A 24,920-nucleotide genomic window follows, 5' to 3' on the forward strand; every position below is an offset into this window, starting at 1 on the left:
GGTCTATATAGGCCTATAATAGGTGAGGATCGAGGAATCTGCTAGTTCAGGTACCTTTACTTTAGAACCAAACCGCGTATAGTGAGCCCTGAGAGCCTACCCTAGGTAGAATTGTACCAAACCACTAGTAGGTAGATTGAGTAGGTACCCTATTTATGATTTCTTGTTTACTTTAAATTTTAGTTTTAAATGCATTGACTTACTTTGTTTTTTTATTGTGTTTGCATGACATTTTATTATAAAAAGGTGTCGATTCGCATTCGATTACTAAGTAGAGAGCTTGCAATGGAGAATGAATTTCTTAATAAAATGGAAGATAATGCGGTAGTCCGAGTGTGGACAGAGAAAACACAACTTGAGAAAGGTGATAGTTTGACAGAGGGGTACACATCAGAATTATGGGACTTTACTTGTATCAGCGTAACTCAGAACAATCTCCAATAGTTGAAAGAAATATGGGCCCTGTGGGATGATGAAGCCAAACAGTTGTTTTACTATAATTATAGTGATTTGCCTTATTTGCTTGATATTAAGGTAGACGAGCATTCTTTTCGAGCTCTGGCCCAATTTTGGAATTCTGCTTATAGCTGCTTCACCTTTGGGAAGGTAGACTTGGTGCCCATCGTAAAAGAGTATACAGTTTTGCTACGTTGCCCGATGATTCAAGTAGATAAAGTCTACTCAAGAGCTGTTAATGCCCTAACTTTTTTGAAGAAATTGATGAATATCACCGGGATGAGTGAGCAATGGGTTGCAACATGGATCAAGCAAAAGAGGGATATCAAATGCATTCATTTGAGGAACTTAAAGGATCTAATTCTAGCACACCTAATTACGAAGAAGAAAGTTGATGTCTTTGCCTTGAGTATCTACGGCTTAGTTGTCTTTCCCAAAGCCTTAGGACACGTTGATGAAGCAGTCACCGATCTCTTCGACCCACTTGATAATAGGGTTACACCAGTCCCGATAAATTTAGTAGAAACCTTCAGATTATTGAATGCATACAGGAGAGCGGGTGAGGGTAGATTTATCGGATGTGCGCAGTTCCTACTAGCATGGTTCCACAGTCACTTTTGGAAAGTTGATAAGGTTTCTTATCGGGTCTTCTCCGAAAATTATTCGCCTTTGAAAGAGATAGTAGCTATATCGAGGCGGGATGATATCTCGGAAAAAAAATGGATGGCAATTCTTCAGAATCTTCAAGAAGAGGACATTGACTGGAGAGCTCAATAGATGCTTCTAGATGAGATCTTATATCGATGTGGTGATTTTGACTGGGTCCCTCTACTTGGGATTTGGGAAGCTGTACTAAGATAGTATAAGTCAAGATAGTTCGTACTCGCAACTCAATGACTAGCTCAGTGCGAATTCTCATATAAAGGCGATGGTTACAAGAAGAAGATTCGATAGATGTTCAATGCCTGGAACCAGACTCGACGGATGGAGAGATTGGCAGTAGGTCCGATGATGACTCCTGAATATATTGAGTGGTGGGGTAGGAAAATTAATGATAATATCTCTGGACCAAGTCAGAGAGACGGTTAGCCGATAGAAAAACACTTGCGAGTTGTCCCCTCCGAGCTAGAAATTATAATGCAGGATTTTCAAAGAAGAAATTAAGAGTTAGAAAAGAAGATAGAACAAATGAAAGAAGAGAAGATGAATTTGAGAGTAGACATGGATGTTCAGAAGCTAGAAACCGAGATATTAAGAAAAGGGAAGAATAAGGCCGAGAAAAATTTGGATAGCTTGAAGACAAACTATAAAAAGTTGCGTCTCTTGATAAGAACTACCGGGTTAGGGAAAACTTCAGTGCAGTGGTGGCAAGAAATTCAAGAGGAAAAGATCAAGGCTGATAGGTGGGAAAGGAAATTCCAGGAAGCCCAGACGCAGAATGAGACCCTAGAGAAAAGTTTGTCAGAAAGTCGAAATGAAAAAAGGGAATTAAGGGCCAGAGTGGCTAAACTGGAAAGATCTCTTCATCAATATCGAAATCGTAATTCTTTAAGGGAGATGAAAGCGAGCTTAAGCAAGATTGAAAAGATGAAAAGAATAATAGAAGAATTAGAGATGGAGCTACAAGATGGTGAAAGTAGGATTGAGTTCCTTGAAACAAGCAAATAGCGCTAGAATGAACAGCTTCACTATTTTTAGAACCAAGTTAAAAATAGATATTACATTATGGGAGAAGCCATGGTTCAGATTCGAGAGGTAGCCGATCACTTGCAGACTTTGGCAGTACATGTCAATACGCTGAGTGTGAAGTACAAAATTGAATCAGGTCGGTGGCAAGAACTAGCTTCATTACTTAGGAAGATTAAAGTTTTCAGCATTAGGGCAAAGCCTTATTTGTAGCTCATTTTATGTAAAGAAATTTGTTTTCTAGTAAAGTTTTCTAAATGGAATTGAATCAGAATTGACGTATTTTTGCATTCATTTCATGCATTTGCACTACATTACATCATATGTATTAAATTCCACCAAAAGAGCCTAATTGATTGAAGTTATTTCAGTTAATCTGAAAACTAACAAAAACCTATCAACCAAACATCGTTACGGTACTCGAGCAAAATCAAGAGACATGGACCAAAGGTTGGAGAGATTAGAGCAAATGCAAATATATACGCAAGAGCAATTGACCAAATTTCAACAAGATATGAGGAATCAGATGCTAGAATTCCAAAGAAATATGATAAGCCAGTTAGCCCAGTTGCTGGTTGGAGGGTTAGAAAAAAGAAAGAGCCCCATGGTCAATTTCGGGGACGATAACGAAGACCATTCTTATGCTCCAGACTTTACCCCAACAAACACCCAAGCACAACCAGATGCGTATCCACAAATGGTGTCTGTTAACATCAGACCCTAATACCAGACCGGTACTTTGACACCGACAAACTTCTCGACAAGTTCAGGTTCTAACCCATGGAACACTCTAACCAATCCTGTTGTCCTTGATTTGGATGATCTAGCGAAAATAAAACAGGTGAGAGTAGAGCTCTCAAAACAATTTAAATCATTACAAACAGAAAAGACGATGATGGAATTCCCAAATCAATACTTTAAAGGACTCGAAGAAAAATGAGAATGAGGTGAATAACACAAGCATATATAACAATGGTTACTCAAAACCAATTACTGTAGGTCAGCCAAAGACAGCAACCGCTAGCCATCAGGGCCCCTCAAGGCAAGAATCTTACACGATGACAAATACAGAAAAGCCTCAGTTCACGCCTATACCAATGACGTATAGAGAGCTATATCAAAACCTGTTTGACGCACATGTAGTATCCCCTTCTACCTGAAACCAATGCAGGCCCCATTTCCTAAATGGTACAACGCAAATGCCCAGTGCGAATACCATACAGGAATCACGGGGCACTCGATAGAAAATTACACTGCTTTCAAAAAGTTAGTTGAAAGACTCATCAATTTGGGTATTGTCAAATTCGATGATTCATCCGGTACAGAAAATTCGCTACCCAATCATGCTAATAATAGGGTAAACATGATGAGTGAAAATATGGGGAGAATAATCAAGACAGATATTGCAGAAGTAAAACCTCCTTTGAGATGGATCTGGAAGAAGATGACAAGAAGGGGGTTAGTCATTTAGGATTCAGGAGGAAGCCACAAAAAGACAATGAACTATTGTGAGTTCCATCACGAGAAGGGGCACGATATCCAAGAATGCATAGAATTCAGGGCCTTGGTTCAATGCGTGATGGACAATAAAGAGATGTAGTTCTGTGAAGTAAGTAAAGAAGAAAGAAGCCTATGCACAATGTTGGGAAATGTTCACATCAATTCCATATATGAGGAAGCAACTGAAAAAGGGACCTTGTTAGATATCCGTCATTATAAACCAGTGAGTGTGTTAAACAATTAGACTGCAGAAGAAATTCATGTAGTTTTTAGAGCTTACTTAGAGTAATGTTCAGAACACTCTTATTGCTTTTAGCCTAGAAGTGATAAGAACCACTCTGTGAAATAGGTTTATATCTGAACATCATTATTTCAATGAAATACATCATTGCATTCATTTTGAGCAAAATATTCTTTAATTCTTTCCATACGACTAATTATTATTTCATTTTTTTGAAGATTTTTCTTCCAAATCATTCTTTCATTTCATTCATAATCATACTATAAAAATAATTATTCTTAAATTCATATATTCTTTTTATATTCTTTGGTACCTACAATAGGTCACTGGATATCAACGACATTAGTGACGCTGCTACGAGCTCAGAATTTCCTTTTGAACAAGACATGTGTTTAGAGAGATCTCATGACTTTGAAGATGACGTAGACTGTGGCTTATTTCCGGACTTATTGAGGATGGTAGAAAAAAATGAGAAACAAATCCTACTTTACAAGGAATCAATGGAAATTGTGAGCTTGGAATAAGGAAAAAATGTGAAGATTAGAACTAACATTACCACAAAGACGAAGCGAGACCTCATTGAGTTACTCCAAGAATTTAAAGATGTTTTCGCATTGTCATACCAAGATATGCCCGGGTTAAGCACTGACATTATAGTACACCGCTTTCCAATAAAAGAAGACTGCAAGCCAGTTCAGCAGAAACTCCAGAGGATGAGGCCTAATATTGTGCTAAAAATAAAGGAAGAAGTCAAAAAACAATTTGATATTGGGTTCTTACAAGCGGTCAGATATTCAAAATAGGTAGCCAACAACGTCTCAGTCCCTAAAAAAGATGGAAAAGTATGAATGTGTGTAGATTACAGGGACTTGAACAAGGCTGGCCCAAAAGCCAATTTCCCATTGCCTCACATTGACACTTTAATGGATAATACGGCAAGCTACTCACTATTTTCTTTCATGGATGGTTTCTCTAGATATAATCAGATAAAGATGCATCCCAAAGATAAGGGAAAGACCACATTCATACCCTTGTGGGGAACGTTTTGCTATAAAGTGATGTCATTCGGATTAAAGAATGCGGGAGCAACATATCAAAGAGTCATAGTAGCCTTATTCCATGACATGATGCACAAGGAAATTGAGGTTTACGTCGACAATGTGATTACAAAATCCAGAACAGAAAAGGAACATGTGTAGGTCTTGAGAAAATTGTTCTTAAGATTGAAAAAGTTCCAGCTCAAGCTCAATCCAAAAAAATGCACGTTTGGAGTTTGGTTAGGAAAACTGTTAGGCTTCATAGTCAGTGAAAAGGAATTGAGATCCACCTAGATAAAGTCAAGGTGATACGAGAATTACCTCCACCGCGCACCTCCTTCACCTCTTCACATTATGACTTCTCCATGGTCTTTCTTCATGTGGGGCATGAATGTCTTGGGTCAATATCGTCGAAGGCTTCTAATAGGCATCACTTCATCTTTGTGGCCATTGATTACTTTACTAAGTGGGTGGAATCTGCTTCGTATGCTAACGTCACAAAGTCAGCAATTAGCAAATTCTTAAAAAATAAGATCATATGTTGGTATGGGATGCCAGAAAGAATCATATCTGACAATTGCTGAATTTGAACAACAACATAATAGCGAAAGTCTACAGTCAATTCAAGATCTGATACCATAACTCGTTGCCATATCACCCCAAAATGAGCGGCAGTAGATTATTAATTACTTCACCAAACGGGTAGAGGTTGTTTTATACGCCAATATCACCAAGTCGACAGTTAGCAAATTCTCGAAAAAAGAGATCATATGCTGGTATAGAATGCCAGAGAGGGTTATATACCGAATAGCATGATAGCTGATGTCTGTAATCAATTTAAAATTAGACACCACAACTCGTCACCGTATTGTCTAAAAATGAATGGTGCGGTAGAGGCAACCAATAAAAATATCAAGAAAATTGTGGGAAAATGACTGAGACTTACAAAGACTGGCATGAGAAATTACCATTTACCTTCTTTGCTTATCGAACATCGATCAGGACTTCCACTAGGGCAACGCCTTTCTCTCTGATTTATGGGATGGAGGTAATTTTACCGATCGAATTGAATCGAATCGAAAATTTTTGAGTTAATCGAGTTTTCAATCTCATTTTATCATCCTAACTTTATTTGAAGTTTTCTCGAATCGAGTCGAGTGAGATGGAATTCGAATCGAATCGAATATATTTGTTCGAGTTAAAATTTAAAAAATAATTTTGGGTCATTGTAACCGTTGTCACCCATCGTAATAAAATTTGTCCACCTTAATCAAATTTTTTATTAACTTTCATCACCTCATAATTTATTTATTAATTTTTTATATACTGGTTAGCTTATTTGTTTGCTTAGTTGTTTCAATTATCTTCAGATTCTTGTCACTATGTATTTTGGAATTAAAAAATATATTAAATATAAAAATATGATTTTTTAATAAAAGTTATTTTAAAAATAAAATGTGAAATTGATACCAATATAAAATTTTAACACGAATATTTTATGGCATAATTAAGAATTCAATTTTAATATAAATATTCAATATGACTAAACAATTCAATAATATAAATAATATAAAATGTGAAATTTAATTTAATAATATAAATAGTATATATAAATAAAATTATCACTGTTTATGTTTAGTGATTTTTTTTGGATAATTTTGATTCTTTATTTGAGAGTAAAGGGTGAGAAGTAAAAGTTTAGGGGGAAAATAAAAAGTTTTGGGGAATAAAAGTGTGAGGGAAAGTAAATAGGGGGAGTAAAATTTTGGAGGGAAAATATTTAAAAAAAATTGGAGGGGGGAGGGTTTGGGGTAAATGAGAGGTGGGATGGGAAGAGAATAAAAGTTTTAGGGGAAAAGTGGGAGAGAGTAAAAATTTTGGGGGAAAATAAAAGGTTTTGAGGGTTTTGGGGAGTAAAATTTTGAGAAAAAGTAAATGGAAGAGTAAAATTTTGGTGGGAAATGGATTTTGGGTAGATTGGGGGGTTGGGAGGGGAAGGAAGTAAAAGTTTTTGGGGGAAAGTGGGAAGGAGTAAAAGTTTTGAGGGAAAAGTAAAAAAGTTTGGGAGTTTAGGGTAAAAATGTAAATTATTATAGTTTGATATTCGAATTATTCGAGTTATTCGAATTCGAAAACTCAACTCGATTCAAACTCGAAATTCGAAAAAAATTCGAGTTGATTTGAATAACTCATTAACTCAAATAACTCGATTCATTTAACTCGAAATTCGAATTTTTTTTCGATTTTTTCAAATCGAATCGAGTTTTGCTCACCCTTAGTTTAGAACGCACCAGGTTTAAAGGTTGGAAATATTTGAGAAGAAAAAGTCTAAATTAAGACTATCTCTTTGGATTTTGTTGTCAAAAAAATTGATTGAACAAGACGACAAGATATCGTGTTGGTGATAAAGCTTCAATAAACAGACAAGCAATGATTGCCAAGCAATAAGAATAAGTTGTTCTGGAGAAGGGAATTCTACATTTGTACTCTTGAATTGCAGTGGGAGAGGATGGAAAAAGTGTCAGATTTTATACCCCGGGTCTTAATAGCACAAGACTCGTGACCTGGAAGTACGGTTGAACCTTGAGGTTACAGTGGGGCAAACTGATTGAGTGTTTCTTTGGGTCTTTTGTCGAAGGTACCAGCCGAACAAGAACACGTCGATGATAGAGCCTTAATAAACAACGAGCAATAACAACTCAAACATTAAGAGATCATTTTCATGACATTCTGCATTTATTCATACACATCTAGTTAGTAGATTTTGATTTTATTCAAATCATAACATCCTAATCACTAGGCATAAATAGACCCATGAAATGGATTTTACAGGTCATGTTCCCCAGAGAACAGATTGGTGAAACCACAAATCCTATACCGCTGAAGTTACAGAGGGATGAATTGGAGTCATTATGGCGAATCTTTTTTCCCGGGCGTTGCAGTGGAACAGATTAAAGCTGGAGTAACGAATTTTATTTCCTTGGCGTTGCAGTGGAACATATTAAAGTTGAAGGCAGCGAATCTTATTTCCTTAGCGTTGTAGTGGAATAGATTAAAGTTGAAGGCGGCGAATCTTATTTCCTTAGCGTTGCAGTAGATTAAAGTTGAAGGCAGCGAATCTTTTTTCCTTGGCGTTACAGTGGAACAGATTAAAGCTGAAGGCAACAAATCTTATTTCTCTGGCATTGCAGTAGATTAAAGATGAAGGCAGCGAATCTTATTTCCTTGGTGTTACAGTAGAACATATTAAAGTTGAAGGCAGAGAATCTTATTTCCCTGGCGTTGCAGTAGATTAAAGCTGAAAGTAGCGAATCTTCTTTCCTTGGCGTTGCAGTGGAACAGATTAAAGCTGAAAGTAGCAAATCTTATTTCTCTGGCATTGCAATATATTAAAGCTGAAGGTAGCGAATCTTATTTCCTTGGCGTTACAGTGGAACAGATTAAAGCTGAAGGCAGCGGATCTTTTTTCCTTGGCGTTGCAGTGGAATAAATTAAAGCTGAAGGCAGCGAATCTTGTTTCCCTGGCGTTGCAGTAGATTAAAGCTGAAGGCAGCAAATCTTATTTCCTTGGCGTTACAGTGGAACAGATTAAAGCTGAAGGCAGCGAATCTTATTTCTCTAGCGTTGCAGTGTAATAGATTAAAGCTGAAGGCAACGAATCTTTTTTCCCAGGCGTTGCAGTGGAACATATTAAAGCTACAAATTATGACGGATCTTATCTTCTTAAAGTTGCAGTGGAGCAGATTGAAGCCACCAGCCTTATCTCTCTGAAGTTGCAGTGGAGTAGATTAAAGAAAGCGAATCTTATTTCCTTGGCGTTGCAGTGGAACAGATTAAAGCTACAAATTATGGCGTATCCTATCTTCTTGAAGTTGTAGTGAAATAGATTGAAGCCACTACCCTTATCTCCCTGAAGTTGTAGCGGAGCAGACTGAAGATAGCGGATCCTATTTTCCTGGCGTTGCAGTGGAACAGATTAAAACTACAAATTATGGCAGATCTTATCTTCTTGAAGTTGAAGTGGAGCAGATTATGCCACCAGCCTTATCTCCCTGAAGTTGTAGCAGAGCAGACTTAGGACAGCGAATCTTATTTCCCTGGTATTGCAGTGGAACAGATTAAAGCCACAAGTTATGGGAAGTTGTAGTGAAGCAGATCAAAGCCACCAACCTTATCTCCCTGAAGTTGCAGTGGAGCAGATTGAAAATAGTAAATCTTATATCCCCGAAGTTACAGTGGGTTAGAAAAAGGTTACTTGAAGAAGTGAAGTACCAAAAGAAATCAAGACTCAAGAAGACCGGGCAAAATCCAAAAAAAACAACTATGAAGGAAGAAAACGAAGCGATAGTGATGACTTTGAATGCAAAAATCGAGGAGCTTGAGGAAGATCTTGCTATGTGCTGAACTGTTGTGGTTAAAGGGGTGTCGAGTGCAATACTAAATCGAGATATTGATGTCCCCAAATTGGAGAAGTTTAAGGGGTAAGGTCCGCGATTGAAGTAGACAATTTCTTGTGGGAGATGGAGCAATACTTCCATTCCGTGGGCATTAAGAATGGCGATGATAAGGTAAATACTGTTGCTCGGTATTTTACTAATTTTACTCTTATTTGGTGGAGAAGACTTGTCGTGCTTGAAAGAGAAAACTATTTATCAAGGATCGGTTCAAAACTAGAACAAAAATCATACTTGAAGCTAGAATTTCATCACATCAGTTTATTCAATTTAAATTCGTTTCTGTTTATTTTTACTGTTAATTTGATTTTAATTATCTCTATTATTTTTACTTTTTTTTCATATTTAAATTCTCTCTTTTTATTTTTGCACAGACCGTCACATGTCGTGGGCACTATAGCTGCTTGATATGCAACCTGATTAAATCAAATTGATAATTTTAGATATCCCAATCTTTATGTGATCGACCTTATTCCCTATATTGCTATTTATATTTGTTTAGGTGTGGGGATTTATTTTTGGTGGATTCGACACCCATCAACCTCGATTTGGTACCGCTTTCGTGGCTCGCATCAGAACAATGCTTTACCCCTAGATGTCGAGTCAACTGTTGCACTTCAATGGATTTTGAAGAGAACTAGCTAACTCTGGGTTCGAGTGGCATTTCGGCTCTAACCACAACTCGTCTGTTGATTCTTCAACAACAGTTAGTTTGGACCTCCTCTTAGACCTAGTTTAGGAATGCTTCTCAAAAACACTTTTAGGGAAAAAAAAACACTTTTGGGACAAAAGCATTCCTATCCAAGCTGATTCTTTAGAGAAAAAGTGATTTTCCAAGACAAAAATTGGCCTAAAAGCACTTTTTGTAGAAGTTAAAAATCTTAACTTCTCCCCAAAAGTGCTCCCCTCTCCCAAAAGCACTTTTGAGAAGCAGTCTTAAACTAAGCATTAGTTCCACCCAAGTTTTGTCCTAGTCATGGATAAATCACCCAGGTTCAAGTCCATAAGCAATGACAATCGCCAACTAATTCTTCAAAATGTTTCAATATTTTCAGAATCGAACTGGATTAGCCAGTTAGACGAAGATCGATTGGGGTACCGATTTCGAATAATAGATCAAAATGATTTATTCATGAACCAATCATATCAATTAAATTGATAGCCAACCTGATTAAATCGAAATTCTCTTACTTTTTAAATAAACTTTTAACAATTTATTCAATTAAACTCGACAAATCGGTCCAATTCAACCACCTATCCGCTTCCAAAAACCATATAAAAGCAGAAATTCACGTCAACAGAAGTAGGATTAACCCTGATAATCCTTTGTTGCAATCCCTTAGACGGCGACCATAAAACAAATCATTAAAACTTAGGTTGTACCATCTCAAAGCTCGAACAATAAAACCAAGCGAAAAATTAGAAATCAAAGCACAAATTGTTTACACAAATTTCTCCACAATCAAAGATTGAGAAATGATTTTTAATCTACTCATATTAAAAAAGGTAATGAGCAAAATCCAAAACAGGAAGAAGAAACAAAAAGAACTGAGAACAAAAATTAAACATTAAAAGATCTCAAGAACTTCCAACACAAAGCCATTACAATGCGGGCAATTCCCTCGCTGAACCGAAAGCTCCTTCGAACAAAGCCGACAATAAGTATGCCCACAAGGCATAAACGCCGAGCTCGTAAGGTTCACCTTACAAATGCAACACGTGAACTCAATTCCCTTCGCTTGCACAATCTCTTCTTCCTCATCTTCCTCATCTTCGTCATACTCGTCCTCATCGTCTTCGCCCATGTAACTCGACCCTGACTCACCCAACAAATCCATCAACGACATCGTAACGGGTTCCTCAGCCGCGGATGAATCGTTTTTTTCCGCAGCTGCGGCTGCTTCTGCTGCTTCTTGTGAAGCCACTGCTTCTCTTGCCGACAATATCCTCTTTGCTCCCTTTGGCGATGATCCAGGAGAACCATCGTCGTCGTCATGGATATTTTGTGGCTTGAAGCTTCTTGATGGTGGACCGTCGCAGGGCATAACGGTATCGACGGGATCTTGGTGATCTTGTGCGTACCGTACGGAACTCCTCCGACCCAATTGCGCCGCCCTGGGGTTCCTTACCGGAGCACGATCACCTATTTCGGCAATGCGGTTGGTTTCAGCAAAGGAAACACGCCGCGGGTTTTGGGGTTTCTTAGCTTGAATGTTAACATCAGATGCCGGGATCGAAATCGAGGAGGTCCAACCCGAACCGGTTTTCCTGAGCTTAAGCTTCTCACGAAACAATTTCCAACTCTTCTTGTCCTTGTTAGCTGGATCATCTCGTACAGTCTCCGGAGGCGTATGGTTATGACTGGGCGGCGGTTCAGACCGTTTAGCGTGTCCCAAAACGTCGTCGAGAGTTAAACCGGCTAGACTGCTGTCAACCGCCGACATCTGCTAAAAAAATCATATTCATAACCTTCGATTATCACTTTCCACCGCATTGCAGTTAAACATAATAAATCAATAAATAAAACAAATATCAAATACCTTAAATTTTACGTGTGGCAAAAAAAAAAAGAAGAAACAATTATAATGAATTTTTTTTTCCCACAGCTCTCAATTATTGTTCACCTGTTCAAACAAAGACAAGCACTGCTAAATATTTATTCATCTTGATGAGACTCGTCGCCTATCAGTTGTTATCCTTTAAAATAAAATTTTGATGAACTTTTTAATATTTTCGGTATTATTTTTTTATGGGAGTTTTTGGTTTTTAACTCCGTTGAGAGTAGCAAGTGCTTTAAGAGTTTAATACGACCAATTATGTGTGTGCATACAGTCGATAAAGAAAATCTTAACCACACATACAACTTGTCTTATTAAGAATTAAACGAAGCATTCTCATTCAGTGAGCCATTCACGACTGGTGATGGAGTTGGAAGATAAAACATTCATCGAGGATAAGAACGAGCATATTGAATTCTATGCTATTCCCATATCAACCGTTACACGACAAGTCTCTAATAAAACTAAAAACAGAAAAGATAAAATGGGAGCACGCACGCATCCGAAAGGGTAATCCATGTAAAATGGAATAAAAATCTCTCATCACTTTACAGATTACTGGTTCTGTCTTTTCCCCCCAAAGGAAGAAGAGTTTGAAAAGAGGGGACGGTAAGGGAAAAGAGAGAGGAGAGAGGGATTTGTGATAAAGGGAACGAGCGAGTATTATGGGGAATATGTGGAGTGGCCTGTTACTCGTTTCTCTTTTGACAAGTTATCTCGTTGTGAGAATATTTATTTTGATTTTTAATTTACCAAAATTGTATATGTTTGTTTCAATACTCACATCTACTTTAATATAAATATATAAATCAAATTATTACATTAATTAAGTTTTTATAATTTGACTTTTCGTTTGAATAAGATTAGATCGGTCCGGTCAATTGGATTTGGAACTGGTCGGAATATTAGTCTTAAATAAATTGTTATATCAATTGACTTAGAAATCAATATGGACCGGTTGAATCGAGAAAAAAATCAATTGAACCTAATAGTTAAACCGGTAAATCGATCTTATTCAAATATTTTTACTTTTTTTAATTATTCATTTAATTGAATTGACCAGATCGATTGGATTAATGAACTAGTAATCCTCAAATATTGTTTTTCTCTAATTTAGTTATAGGCTTGGGTTGAGTTACATTGTCAATGTTATAGGTAATCCATTATATACGCATTGAACTTCAACTTTGTAATAAGATTTGGATTATCAATAAGTGTTGGGTGTAGTGGTAACTAATATTATACTTTTAATAAGAGAACTCAAGTTCTAACCTTTAAATCAACTAGGTGTACAAGGGAAGAAATTCTCTTACTTGAGTTGACAAATGGCTAGTTTAGCAATGCTTTTAAAAAGTAACGTGTAAAAGTGTTGTTAAGAAGTACTTTTGAAAAGTTTGGTTTAAGAAATCTTGAGTGTTTAGCATTGCTGTGAAAAATACTTTTGAGAAATAAAATGTCCATTTTAGACATGATATTATCAAGTAACAAAGATGCATTTAAATAATATTTAAATTAGTTAATATTATTATATTTTAATAAGAATATAAAAAATAATTCATTATAACTTGTTGTTAATATTTTAATATATGAAATATAAATTTTAAATATTTTTAAGTAATAAATATTAATTATTTATAAAATTTATTTAGAATAAATAAAATATATTTTAAATATTTAAATATAACCATTAAATATTTGTAATTAGATATTAACACATTTGTATTATTTTTTTAAAAATATTTCTTATTTTTAATTAATAATTTTAATACATTTGTAAATTAAACACCAAGAAAAAAAAGAAGGAAAAAAACTATCTTGTTAGAGAGGTGAAAAAGTAATTAAAGACAAAGTGTTTTGGTTCCTTTTTTAAAGTGCTATTTAAAATCCAAACATTTCAACTAAAAGTAGCTTGTTTAGCACAGTCTTTTTTAAGAACTACTAAACAAGCCTAAAATCAACTAAATTTTTAGCATTTAAATTATTGGGTATTTAACTAAATTTTTTAAAAACTTTGAGGATTTTAATTAAAATTTTCAAAAAAAATTGTTAGATGTAATTAAAACTTTCAAAAATCACTTGCTGCCCTCTAAAGTCTAGAAGAAAAAAAAATGTATGTGCAATTGATTTTTTTAAAAATTTGTTGAAGGTTGGATTAAAGGTGCTTGAGTATCAATAAATATTGAGTGTAATGGTAAAATATATTACATTTTTCCGAAAGTAAATCAAAGTTTAGATATTGAAAGAGACGTTATTGAGAAAGACAAATACGAACTTCGTAAATATTAATTATCATGGGATGTAAATAAGGTACATTAGTTTTAAAAAAGGACTCGAGTTAATTGGAAGGTAGCCTTCCACACAAAACCTAAAGGAGAATTCCCACACTCTTTGATTGCTTGGCTGGCAATATTAGACATTTTAGGGGTAGACTTTAAACTTGCACGGAATGCACTAGTTTACACTTTGTGGCAAAAATTTACGACATCACTAAAAACAATTTCCGAAAAGTATTAATGAAAAATAGATTATTTTTTATAAAAGCTTATATTTTCTAAAGTTTGGTTGATTTTGTGTGATTTTTCGTTGCTTGTCAAATTTTGTTGAAACTTAAAGTTGTTAATTACTCGAACAAACTAAGTTGAAAGGAAGTGTCTGACTGTAATGATTACTCTATATTGGAACTGCAACAATTGTGTAAATAAAAAAACAAATAACATCAATATTTGTTTACGCAAATTGGTTTCCCTACATCTACAAAGTTTAGCTTAGTGAGTAATTCTACTATCTTTAATCACAAATACAACAAGTTAATAACACTCTATCACTCTCTAAGTATAGAGGTTTTATCTTTGTACCTAAAGACTGGAAGACTCACCTTTGTACATTTAGACTGTAAACACTAAAAGTTTACTCTTCAATTGCACCCATACAATCAGTTCCACCACGAACAAACAAAGAGCTATCAATATGCTCTCTTACATAACCTATACAAATCTAGAAATATATATAAGTTTGTAGGCTTGCTAGCATGTTAGCGATTGAATACAAAGCAACTCAGTGTAATTCTTAACATGCTAATTACAGTGAGTTTCTAAGGATTGTCATTGAGTTATGGGGATTTGTTCAGATCTAGTTGCTATTTTCCTAGAAGAATACACTTTAGATTCAATCAATCTGATTGTCATAGAGTTTTTTTACCCAATTTTAAAAAGTTATAAAATAATTATTAAATTATTCGAGAATTTTTATTTAAGTCATTAAGTTATTTTTTTAAAATTCAACCATCAAACTCTAAGTGACGATTCAATGACTAGTATCCATAGACAATTAAAAATATATACATTAGATCCCGTTGATCTAATTATCAGCTTTGAAAATTAAGGAAGAAAATTGTTGATATTTTAGTTTGTATAAAGTTATCTAATAAAAAAGAAAGTGAGGGAGAATTTTCTATTAATGCAAAAATTGTTGAAAATTGAAGGGTTGGGAAATGGATTCCCACCTTAATTCATTTAATGATTAATTAAAAGTTCCACAAAAAAATAATAATGAAAATGGTAAGAACCCTCGTGTAGTGCACTTCTCGATTCTTCCACACAGCTCCATTGTTGAAACCAACCAAAAACCTTTCCTTTTTCAGTTTTATAAAGTCCTTCTCCTTTCTTCCCAAAAGTCCAAGCTTTTTCCTTCTCGTCTTCGTCAATAATTAAGGGCCATTTTCTTCCTCGTTCTCTCAAATCATTTTTCTTTACATTTTCCCTTTGATTTTTCTTGTTTAACTAATTTATCTCTTGAATTTTTCATATAGCTTCAATCTAACATAGTTGGTTGCTTGTTTTCCGAGATTCAACCATGTCTCATATCCTTTTTTTTCTTTCTAATTTGTTTGATTAATACATAATTTATAGCTCTTAAGCTTTGGTATTTCCTGGTTTCTTTTTTCTTTTTTGTGTTAATTCCTCAACTCAAGCTAACGGGGTAACCAGAGAGAGCGAGATCGAGAAAGGGCACAAGCCAGAGCAGCCCACAAAGCCAAAGGTTCCAAAGACGATGGGTTAACCCCTGAGCAACGGCGTGAAAGGTTCCCTCTTTCATTTTTACCTTTTCTTGAATATCTTTAATTGTGCGAATTTTGCGTCTTCGTTTTTTTACTTGTGGCTTTGAGTCGATGGACAGAGATGCAAAGGCATTGCAAGAGAAGTTGGCGAAGAAAGCGGTTCAAGCGACGGTTGGATCCGAGCGGCAAAGTGGGATTAGAAACAAGAAATAGAAGTGGGAAGTGATTATAGATTGCAGGGTAAAAGTGAGAGTGTGATTATATTAATTGGATTGGGAAAATCGTGTCTTTTGTTTTTTATTTTAACAAACGCTTGGTGTGCATTTGTTTTAAAGTGATTTGCAAATGGAATTTGATTTCCCATTTGAACATCATTATCTAATTGATTGTCTTTCCAATTCTAAACTTCAGAAATTCCAGCTGATCATTCAACTAAAAAATTAGCCTTTGAATAAGTTTGATTCAAAATAATATTATGAATCTAACCCATGAATATTATAAAAAAAATTATAAATGGGAAGTAAGATTTTGAAAAACCCTTTTAGCTACATGAGAAAAATTATAAAAAAATGGAATGAGCAATGTTGAAATCTGGGACCGACAAAAGAGGTAAGACGGCATAAGTTGTAATGCTAACATTTACACATTCATATACTAATGTAAAACCTTATGCTTCCACTACAAGTAAACTATATATATATCATCAACATGTACCCTGTTTCAGATTCTATGCTAGTCAGAGTCAGCAATAACCAGAGAGATGATCAACCACCATAATCGAGAGGGGGCTGGAAAGGGCCGCGAATACTTATCCTTTGGTTCTCATAATCGTGATGCTGCCTTTACCACCTTCGGTACGTATTTTAGTTTTGCCAACAACAAGCTTCCCGGAAAAAGCTGAAGTCGGTAGATCTTCGTTGCTTTGTTTCGGTTTTGACGGTGGGGGTGTTTGGATTCGCTGGTTTATATCCTTGAGGGTCACGTCTCCGTGGAAACCGCAGGGTTTAATGAAAGCAAATGGGTAGGCAATTGAAGATGGCAGTTTAGTGGGAGGACATATGAATGACTTCCTACCTAAATAAGCAAAAACACAATGTTCTTACGTGTTGATACCACAAATAAGACGTCTCAAAAGCATAACGAACACAAAGGTTACCTTTGAAAACAACATTTTTAGGGGTTTGAGTTGCCTGTTTTTGAACAGCATCGGGGCCAGACTCAGGTTGGGCATTGAAATACTCTATGAACATGGAAACAATGTTGTTAAAAAGTGAATATAACAACTCGTAGAGAAAGACGACAATCATGAAGGCACGGAACAGGAATCATTTACCCGAAATATCGATTTGAATGTCAGATGAGGTGTTAAGGTTCCTGAATCTCATATATTAAGGCAATCAGAATATATTAATATAACGATGAAACGAAAATGTTGAAAACCCATAGAAGCATACATATCATTAGAGCTAAGAAGCATCTCCGCATCGTTGAAATATTCAGCAAGCCACCCTTCACACAACTGATCTAAGCCCTCATAACTGAAAGCCGAAGCATCCTCTGCAAAATGTTGTTACAATTAAAAACCCGAGTATGCATTCGATTCAAGTTGATTATTATTTGTACGAAAACGGAAAACCTGAAAATCCAGCAACCCGCTGAGACGCATCAGGTAAAACCTCTGCCAGCAACTCATCCCTCTCCTAAACATTGAAAGAAGAAACAAATAAACAAAAGCATGTAAATAACACAACAGGAAAGTAACTTGATACCAATCCAACGGAACTCACTCTTGATTTTAGAAACGTAGATGGCATTTCATCACAGAAAAGGGAAGAATCTACTTCAAAAGTGTCGAATTGAAGCACTCTACGTCTTTTAAGTCCAGAAGAGGTCTCCCTCGTATCCTCAGTTTCCTTGCTAATATCATCTGAAGTTCACAATCTTACTATTACTTTAAAAGAAAGAGAAGAACAGATGTTAAATAAAAACAAGAAAAGTTTCAAAGAAAACTAAGGAAGAAAACTACCATTACAGGTATAATGGTATGAGAGATCACCACATTCCTTAACAGGGGTCGTTTCATTGAACATGTAGGAAAGGTCTTCCTCATTCAGGGTCATCGGAGTCCATACACCTTGGAATGCATCTGCATAGATATTATTCATACATCATTTTGGTTACTTCAAAACTATTAGCTTGAAATCATCAACAACAGAGGCAATAATTTACCAGAATCAGAGTTCTTTTGAACACCATAATTCTCCGCATGCCAATCCCAAGGACTTCTGGTATTGCTACCAATCAAATAATAAACATAAATATACATACATACATACATACATACATACATACATACATACATACACCCACACACGCACACACGCGCACATACATGCACGCACACCCACACACATAGCTGAATGATATTCAGGCCAAAGCAGAGAGAGGCAATGCAAATGGACTTCACAATGAATCATCCAATGCAGTACCTAAAAGTGGAATCCATGTTTACATCTCACAAGCATTAAGCAAAATCTTACATAGGGTTTACAACAGTATAAGTTCGTAATTAAGTCACCAATTCACCAAGATAATCCATCCATCATATTACAAGTCAATTATGAAACAACAGCAAACAGTTAACATTTCCACCTCAAAAGTAAAAATTGAAGCATTGGATCCAATAACAGTGACTCAAACAAGCATCCCATGTAGAATCACAGAAAGGATACAATGTTATTCAGCAGTGATGTTTAAGCTAATAAAAAACCACAAAAAGGAAAAAAACAACAACAACAAAAAAAACACAGTGACCCCCACCATTTTCATCAGAGCCCACACCTTCATTTCACTCTCTCAATTACCCATTTCAGTCACAGTAAAAATCAAAGCAAACCCATTTCTAAACGAAGCATTTAATCCATAAAAAAAACTTAAATCAAAGAAAAACATAAGTTCATCCTCAAATGAAATGCTAAAAAAGAAAATAAAAAACCCAGAAACAAACATCAGAAACACATGCATTTTAAACCCATAAGAACACGAAATAGAAAAAAGGAATTTACTGATCATTGTTGTAATCCATTTCTTCAGCTTTCCTTTCAAAACTGAACCAAACCAACCCTTCTATTTCCCCCTCTTTTTTTTTCTCAGTCTTCACTTCTTCAACAACACCGCCAAAAGTAGCCGTTACACAGAGATGGACATTTTCCTTTTTCTCTGAGTCTTTCACTATTTATCAAAGGCAAAGGGAACGAACCCAACAACACGAATTTCTTTTTTCCTTTTTTGCTTTTGACGAGGGGGGCGTGATACACGGGATATTGGGCTGCGGTTGAATCAGGCGCGTGGTTTTCGGGAATCGACAAAAGCAGCAATGGTATATACACACACACACACACTAAGAACAACGTGAGAGAGAAACAAGGGGTGCTGCTCTGTAAGGAAAAGATGGGATCGTGCTTTTAGTTGCGGGGAGAATAAGGTGACTATCATCGCCTAAAGATAAAATGGGTCCCTTTATTCTGCCATTAAAATTAATGAAATTTATTGAGTTTTTTTATACGTATATAGTATAGATATTTAATTTAGGGTAAATCTACACCAAGGTCATTAAATTATTAGTAAATGTATATTTTAGTCACTTAATTTTAAAATGTTAAAAAATGATCACTAAACTATTCAGAAGTTTTCATTTAAGTCATTGGGCTGTTAATTCCTTTTAAAAGTGCAACTAACGAGCTCCAAGCGACCATTCAGTGATCAGTACCCATTGACAAGTAGAATAACATACTTTAGATCTAAGTCAATCGAACAGTTGTCGAAGATTTAACCCTTATTTGAGAACTTTTGTAAATATTAAGTCCTTATATCAGCAACCCCTAAAAGGTTAGACCAAATTTAAGTCTTTAACCCCCAAAAGTTGAAAAATTTTCAAAATAGATGATTAAAATATAAATTTAGTAATAGATTAGTAATTTTGGGTGTAATTCACCCTTTCTTTTATGCATGCATGTGGACGAATTCTATAGTTGGTACTTATATTCTATGCTAAAATTGGGTGTTTTGATCGATGAATAACAGATAAAATCAGTGTAATTTCCCATTTATCATTAGTTGGATTTAATGGATTTGGAATCGAGATTTTCAATTAAAAATAAGATGTATTTTTTTTATTAAATAAGTATCACTATTCAATATGGTAAGTAGTTAATGGAAACATGTATTTGTTTTATAATTTGTGGCTCATAATGTTTATATTTATTATATTTGATTGATTTTTATTATTTTATATCTTTTATATAAATACATGATTAAATTTAAACTCATGCATTAGTTTATTTTTCACTCAAATTGTGATTTGTGAATATATCATAATTTAATACGATTTAAAGCTATAATAATAAGAATGAATCCCACAATCATCATCATTTATTCAGACTTGAAAGACAAAATAAATTTCAACAGGGCTTATACATAATTTATCATTAAATTCACCCATTTCTTTTATTCAATTTATCTCACCAACCAATTTATTTTTTACTAATTAAATTGATTTTGTATTAATTATTTTAAATCTCGTCCTATGAGTTTCTTTTCTAGAATTATAATTTTGAATATTTTTTATTTAATTTATAATTCTTTTCATTAATACTATGGGATGTGTCTCGAATTTTCGAACAAATCATTTTTGGACAAATCAGAGAAGAAATAAAATCAACATCACGCCGAGGAGGAGCACGACGTTCCCAACAACGCGACGGATGACGTCCGGACGTGGCGACATGTACTCAACTTAAATCGGGTTTATTCTCCTAGTTAAACTCTACCATCTTTTTCTAGTTAAATTATGATTAGTCTAGGAATATTTTAGTCATATTAGGACTTTAATATTAACCTATTTAAAGGTTGTAACTGTTGTTCCAATAGGGTCGGAAGCGTGTAAATTATTGTACTAAAAAATCACACAAAGTTCAATTCCCAGGAAAGAGAGGTGGATCACATAGATCTCTTAAATACCAAGTCTTTCCTTAGACAGAATATCCCTTCTATAGTAATTTAATAGCACAATTAAATACTACTATTATACCCTCAAATATTGAAAGAAAAATAGGACAAGAAAGAACACAAGAGTTTTAACGAGGTTCGATAAATTATACCTACGTCCTCGGGCACTAACACCAGATGATAACTTTACTATCTCCAAAGTATTACAAACAAATAGAATTCCTTAAGAATTCTCAAATGGGAGAAGAGAGAAAACTAAGAGAGAAAGATTGGTTGGGATGAATTGAAATGAGAAATGAGAAGGCTTATTTATAGTTGAGGTTCAAGGACCAAACAATAAATAGCCCATTATCTCAAGGACCAAAAAAAATTATCCCTTGCCACTTTTCCAAAGTTGGTGGTTGTCATTATTGATTGTCTCCCATTAATGTTAATGGCAACCATTATTAATTGTCTTCCATTAATGTTAACAATCTCCACCTTGAAGATTTGATTAGGATAATCACATCTTCACACACTTCCTTCAACTCCCCAAATTCGATAAAGCTATCTTTTGTAGTGCCTACAAATGCGCTCTCGAGCGCCATACACCTGAAGGTGCTCAAATTCTCAGGATGTTAATCAAGTTCAAACAATGATTAAACTTGATTGTTGTTACCACCTTGGTCATCATATCTGCGGGATTATCTGCTGTCGAAATCTTCTGAAGTAGAATTTTTCCTTTTTCAAAGACTTCCCGCACAAAGTGATATCTTACGTCGATATGCTTGGTTCTTGAATGATAGACTTGATTTTTCGCTAAATGAATAGCGCTCTGACTGTCACAATATAAACTTATGTGACTTTGAACAACTCCTAAGTCTTTCAACAATCCATTAAGCCAAATAGCCTCCTTAACAGCTTCTGTAACTGCCATATATTCTGCCTCTGTAGTAGACACAGCTACTGTAGACTGTAAGGTAGACTTCCAACTCACTGGGGCTTTCGCAAGAGTAAACAGATACCCCGTAGTTGAACGACGTTTATCTAAATCACCAGCAAAGTCGGAATCAACATATCCAACTACAAACTGACCAAGTGCTTCATCCTGTTCAAAAATTAAACCAACATCTACGGTTTTTCGAAGATACCGTAGAATCCATTTCACAGCTTGCCAATGTCCTTTTCTAGGATCATGCATATACCTGCTCACAACTCCAACAGCTTGTGAAATGTCAGGCCTCGTACACACCATCACATACATCAAACTCCCAACTGCATTAGCATATGGGACTTTCGCCATATATTCTCTTTCATCTTCAGTCTTCGGAGATAATTGAGCACTAAGTTTCAAATGAGAAGCAAGTGGGGTACTTACATGTTTTGTGTTTTCATTTACACCAAAACATTGTAATACCTTTTTTAGATATTGCTTCTGATTTAAACAGAGCTTGCCTCTCGGTCTATCTCTACTTATCTCCATGCCGAGAATCTTCTTGGCCTCACCTAGATCTTTCGTCTCGAACTCTTGATTCAACTGAGCCTTCAGCTTATCTATCTCATTTTGGCTCTTCGAAGCGATTAACATATCATCAACATATAAGAGTAGATAAATGAAAGATCCGTCATGCAGCTTCTGCAAATATACACAATTGTCATATTTGCTTCTTGTGTACTTCTGTCTTCTCATAAAGCTATCAAATCGCTTGTACCACTGCCTCGGGGATTGCTTCAATCCATATAGCGATTTGTTAAGCTTACAAACCCAATTTCTACCACCAGCATCTGTGTATCCTTCGGGCTGAGTTATATAGATCTCCTCTTCTAACTCACCATGCAAGGAAGCCGTCTTAACATCAAGTTGAGCTAGCTCCAAATTCAACTGTGCTACCAAGGCCAACAAAGTTCTAATGGAGGAATGCTTCACAACAGGGGAAAATACATCATTGTAGTCAATTCCCTCCTTCTGAGCGTAGCCTTTAGCTACCAATCTTGCCTTGTAGCGAATATCCTTCTTGCTAGGAGATCCATCTTTCTTTGCGAATACCCACTTGCATCCGATTGCCCTTTTACCTTTCGGTAATTGCGCCAACTCCTAAGTATTGTTCTTCCGGAGAGACTGCATTTCTTCATCCATGGCACTTTTCTATTTATCACTTTCTAAGCTTTGCATTGCTTCTTGATAAGTGATAGGAATATCATCAACAACGGGAAGGGCGTAGGCCACCATATCAGTAAATCGAGCAGGTTTACGAATTTCTCTCCGTGGCCTTGCAACTGCAACTGGTTCTGGTGTACTTAGTGGTTCTTGGGTCAGAACCTCTTCAACCTCTAATTCCTCCATTGTGGCTGGAGAATTAGACTTATTAACTGGGCAAATCCCCATCTGCTCAAACTCCACCTGTTTTGGAGTACACTCCACCTGCTGTGGAGTATTGCTCGTCTGAATATCTTTATCTGCTACCTTTTTCAATGTGGCAGATTCATCAAAGGTAACATCTCTGCTACAGATCATTTTCTTTGTGCTTAAGCACCAAAGACGAAATCCCTTCACTCCAGAAGTGATTCCCATAAAGAGAGCTTTCTTTTCCCTCGGATTTAACTTTGACTCCTTCACATGGTAATATGCAGTGGTTCCAAACACATGTAATGAATCATAATCTGTAGGCGGTTTTCCAGACCATACCTCCATAGGAGTTTTTCTTTCTAATGCAGATGATGGCAAATGATTAACAAGATGGCCAGCGTATGTCACAGCCTCAGCCCAAAATTGCTTGCCCAACCCAGCATTGGACAACATACATCGAACTTTCTCCAGCAATGTTCGATTCATACACTCTGCCAATCCATTCTGCTGTGGTGTATCCCTAACTGTGAAGTGTCGAACAATACCATACTCTTGGCACACATTGAAGAACGGATCACTTTTATATTCCCCTCCATTTTCCGTCCTAAGCAGCTTGATTTTCTTGCCAGTCTGGTTTTCGATCATAGTTTTCCATTTAAAAAAAACTCTAAGCACTTCATCCTTAGTTCTCATGGTATACACCCAAACTCTTCTGGAAAAGTCATCAACAAAAGTAACAAAGTAGTGTTTTCCTCCCAATGAAGGTGTCTTGGAAGGCCCCCACACATCTGAGTGAACATATTCCAAAATACCTTTTGTATTATAGATAGCAGTACCGAATTTCACTCTCTTTTGCTTTCCCAGAACACAATGCTCGCAAAATTTTAATTTGCAAGCCTTTGCACCTTTCAACAATCCTTGCTTTGCCAGAATTTGCAAGGATTTTTCGCTGGCATGTCCCAACTTCATATGCCACAACTGCATTGAGTCCAATTCTTTGTTACCGAAAGCTGTAGCGACTGCTCCAATAACTGTACTACCTTGGTAGTAATACAAGTTATTTTTCCTGATGCCCTTCAATATCACAAGTGCGCCAGATGTCACTTTCAAAACCCCATCTCTCATAGTAACAACTGAACCATTGGATTCTAAGGCTCCCAATGAGATGAGATTTTTCTTCAAACTGGGCACGTACCGAACATCAGTCAGAACTCTGGTTGATCCATCTTGATTCTTTAATTGGATTGAACCTATCCCAACAGTTTTACAGGCATTGTCATTGCCCATATAAACAACTCCTCCATTTAGTTCTATTAAATCAGAGAACCACTCCCGGTTAGGGGACATATGATAGGTACAACCCGAATCCAATATCCACTCATCTGAATGGAACGACGATGATTATGCAACCAGTGATAGTTCAGAGTCACTAGTATCATGCTTAGCAACACAAGCATCTACAGCAGCTTTTCCTTTATTCTTCAACTTTAGACAATTTTTCTTCCAGTGGCCTTTCTCATGACAAAAAGCACATTCATCTTTCCCGAGTCTGGACTTTGACTTTGATCTCCCCTTTTGAGTTTTCTTCCGAGTGTATG

General features: G+C 35.8%; 2 protein-coding genes and 1 long non-coding RNA gene across 10 annotated transcripts; 1 reads left to right on the plus strand and 2 right to left on the minus strand.

Annotated features, from left to right (window-relative positions):
* Nucleotides 1-10,843: 10,843 nt before the first annotated feature.
* Nucleotides 10,844-12,582, minus strand: LOC107963307 (uncharacterized). Of its 3 annotated transcripts, none has more exons than XM_016899860.2 (3): nt 12,431-12,582; nt 11,915-11,998; nt 10,844-11,818 (listed from the first exon to the last, which is right to left on the minus strand). In XM_016899860.2, exon 3 carries the CDS (start codon nt 11,816-11,818, stop codon nt 10,943-10,945), a length of 876 nt encoding a protein of 291 aa, XP_016755349.2. In that variant the 5' UTR covers nt 11,915-11,998; nt 12,431-12,582; the 3' UTR covers nt 10,844-10,942. The 3 variants fall into 3 exon arrangements, with proteins under 3 accessions (XP_016755349.2, XP_040954695.1, XP_040954694.1); XM_041098761.1 differs by having other exon boundaries at nt 10,844-11,821; XM_041098760.1 differs by lacking the exon at nt 11,915-11,998 and having other exon boundaries at nt 12,431-12,570.
* Nucleotides 12,583-15,323: 2,741 nt separating this feature from the next.
* On the plus strand, nt 15,324-16,360 carry LOC107962812 (uncharacterized). Its single transcript, XR_001701782.2, has 2 exons — nt 15,324-16,013; nt 16,109-16,360. It is a non-coding gene; the product is annotated as an uncharacterized lncRNA (long non-coding RNA).
* Nucleotides 16,361-16,561: 201 nt separating this feature from the next.
* LOC107962811 (protein XRI1) lies at nt 16,562-19,527 on the minus strand. Of its 6 annotated transcripts, none has more exons than XM_016899336.2 (9): nt 19,055-19,527; nt 18,219-18,283; nt 18,016-18,135; nt 17,777-17,916; nt 17,626-17,689; nt 17,444-17,546; nt 17,323-17,363; nt 17,146-17,229; nt 16,562-17,063 (listed from the first exon to the last, which is right to left on the minus strand). In XM_016899336.2, exons 1-9 carry the CDS (start codon nt 19,072-19,074, stop codon nt 16,798-16,800), a joined length of 903 nt encoding a protein of 300 aa, XP_016754825.1. In that variant the 5' UTR covers nt 19,075-19,527; the 3' UTR covers nt 16,562-16,797. The 6 variants fall into 6 exon arrangements, with proteins under 6 accessions (XP_016754825.1, XP_040954696.1, XP_016754827.1 ...); XM_041098762.1 differs by having other exon boundaries at nt 18,022-18,135; nt 18,219-18,274; nt 19,055-19,509; XM_016899338.2 differs by having other exon boundaries at nt 18,219-18,274; nt 19,055-19,509.
* Between the last annotated feature and the right edge of the window lie 5,393 nt (nt 19,528-24,920).

The sequence above is a fragment of the Gossypium hirsutum genome, chromosome D08 (assembly GCF_007990345.1).
Source record: "Gossypium hirsutum isolate 1008001.06 chromosome D08, Gossypium_hirsutum_v2.1, whole genome shotgun sequence".
In the NCBI taxonomy this organism is placed as follows: Eukaryota; Viridiplantae; Streptophyta; class Magnoliopsida; order Malvales; family Malvaceae; genus Gossypium; species Gossypium hirsutum.

What these genes read in the sequence shown, in the direction of transcription:
- LOC107963307 (XM_041098760.1), bottom strand. Translation starts at nt 12,451, where the DNA reads ATGGATTACCCTTTCGGATGC. An exon ending in TGGATTACCCTTTCGGATGC is followed by an intron (nt 11,819 to 12,430) that starts GTGCGTGCTCCC and finishes TTTTTTTAGCAG; the next exon opens with ATGTCGGCGGTTGACAGCAG.
- LOC107962811 (XM_016899336.2), bottom strand. Translation starts at nt 19,074, where the DNA reads ATGGATTACAACAATGATCA. An exon ending in ATACCATTATACCTGTAATG is followed by an intron (nt 17,917 to 18,015) that starts GTAGTTTTCTTC and finishes TGTGAACTTCAG; the next exon opens with ATGATATTAGCAAGGAAACT. An exon ending in CTTCTTAGCTCTAATGATAT is followed by an intron (nt 17,364 to 17,443) that starts GTATGCTTCTAT and finishes TATGAGATTCAG; the next exon opens with GAACCTTAACACCTCATCTG.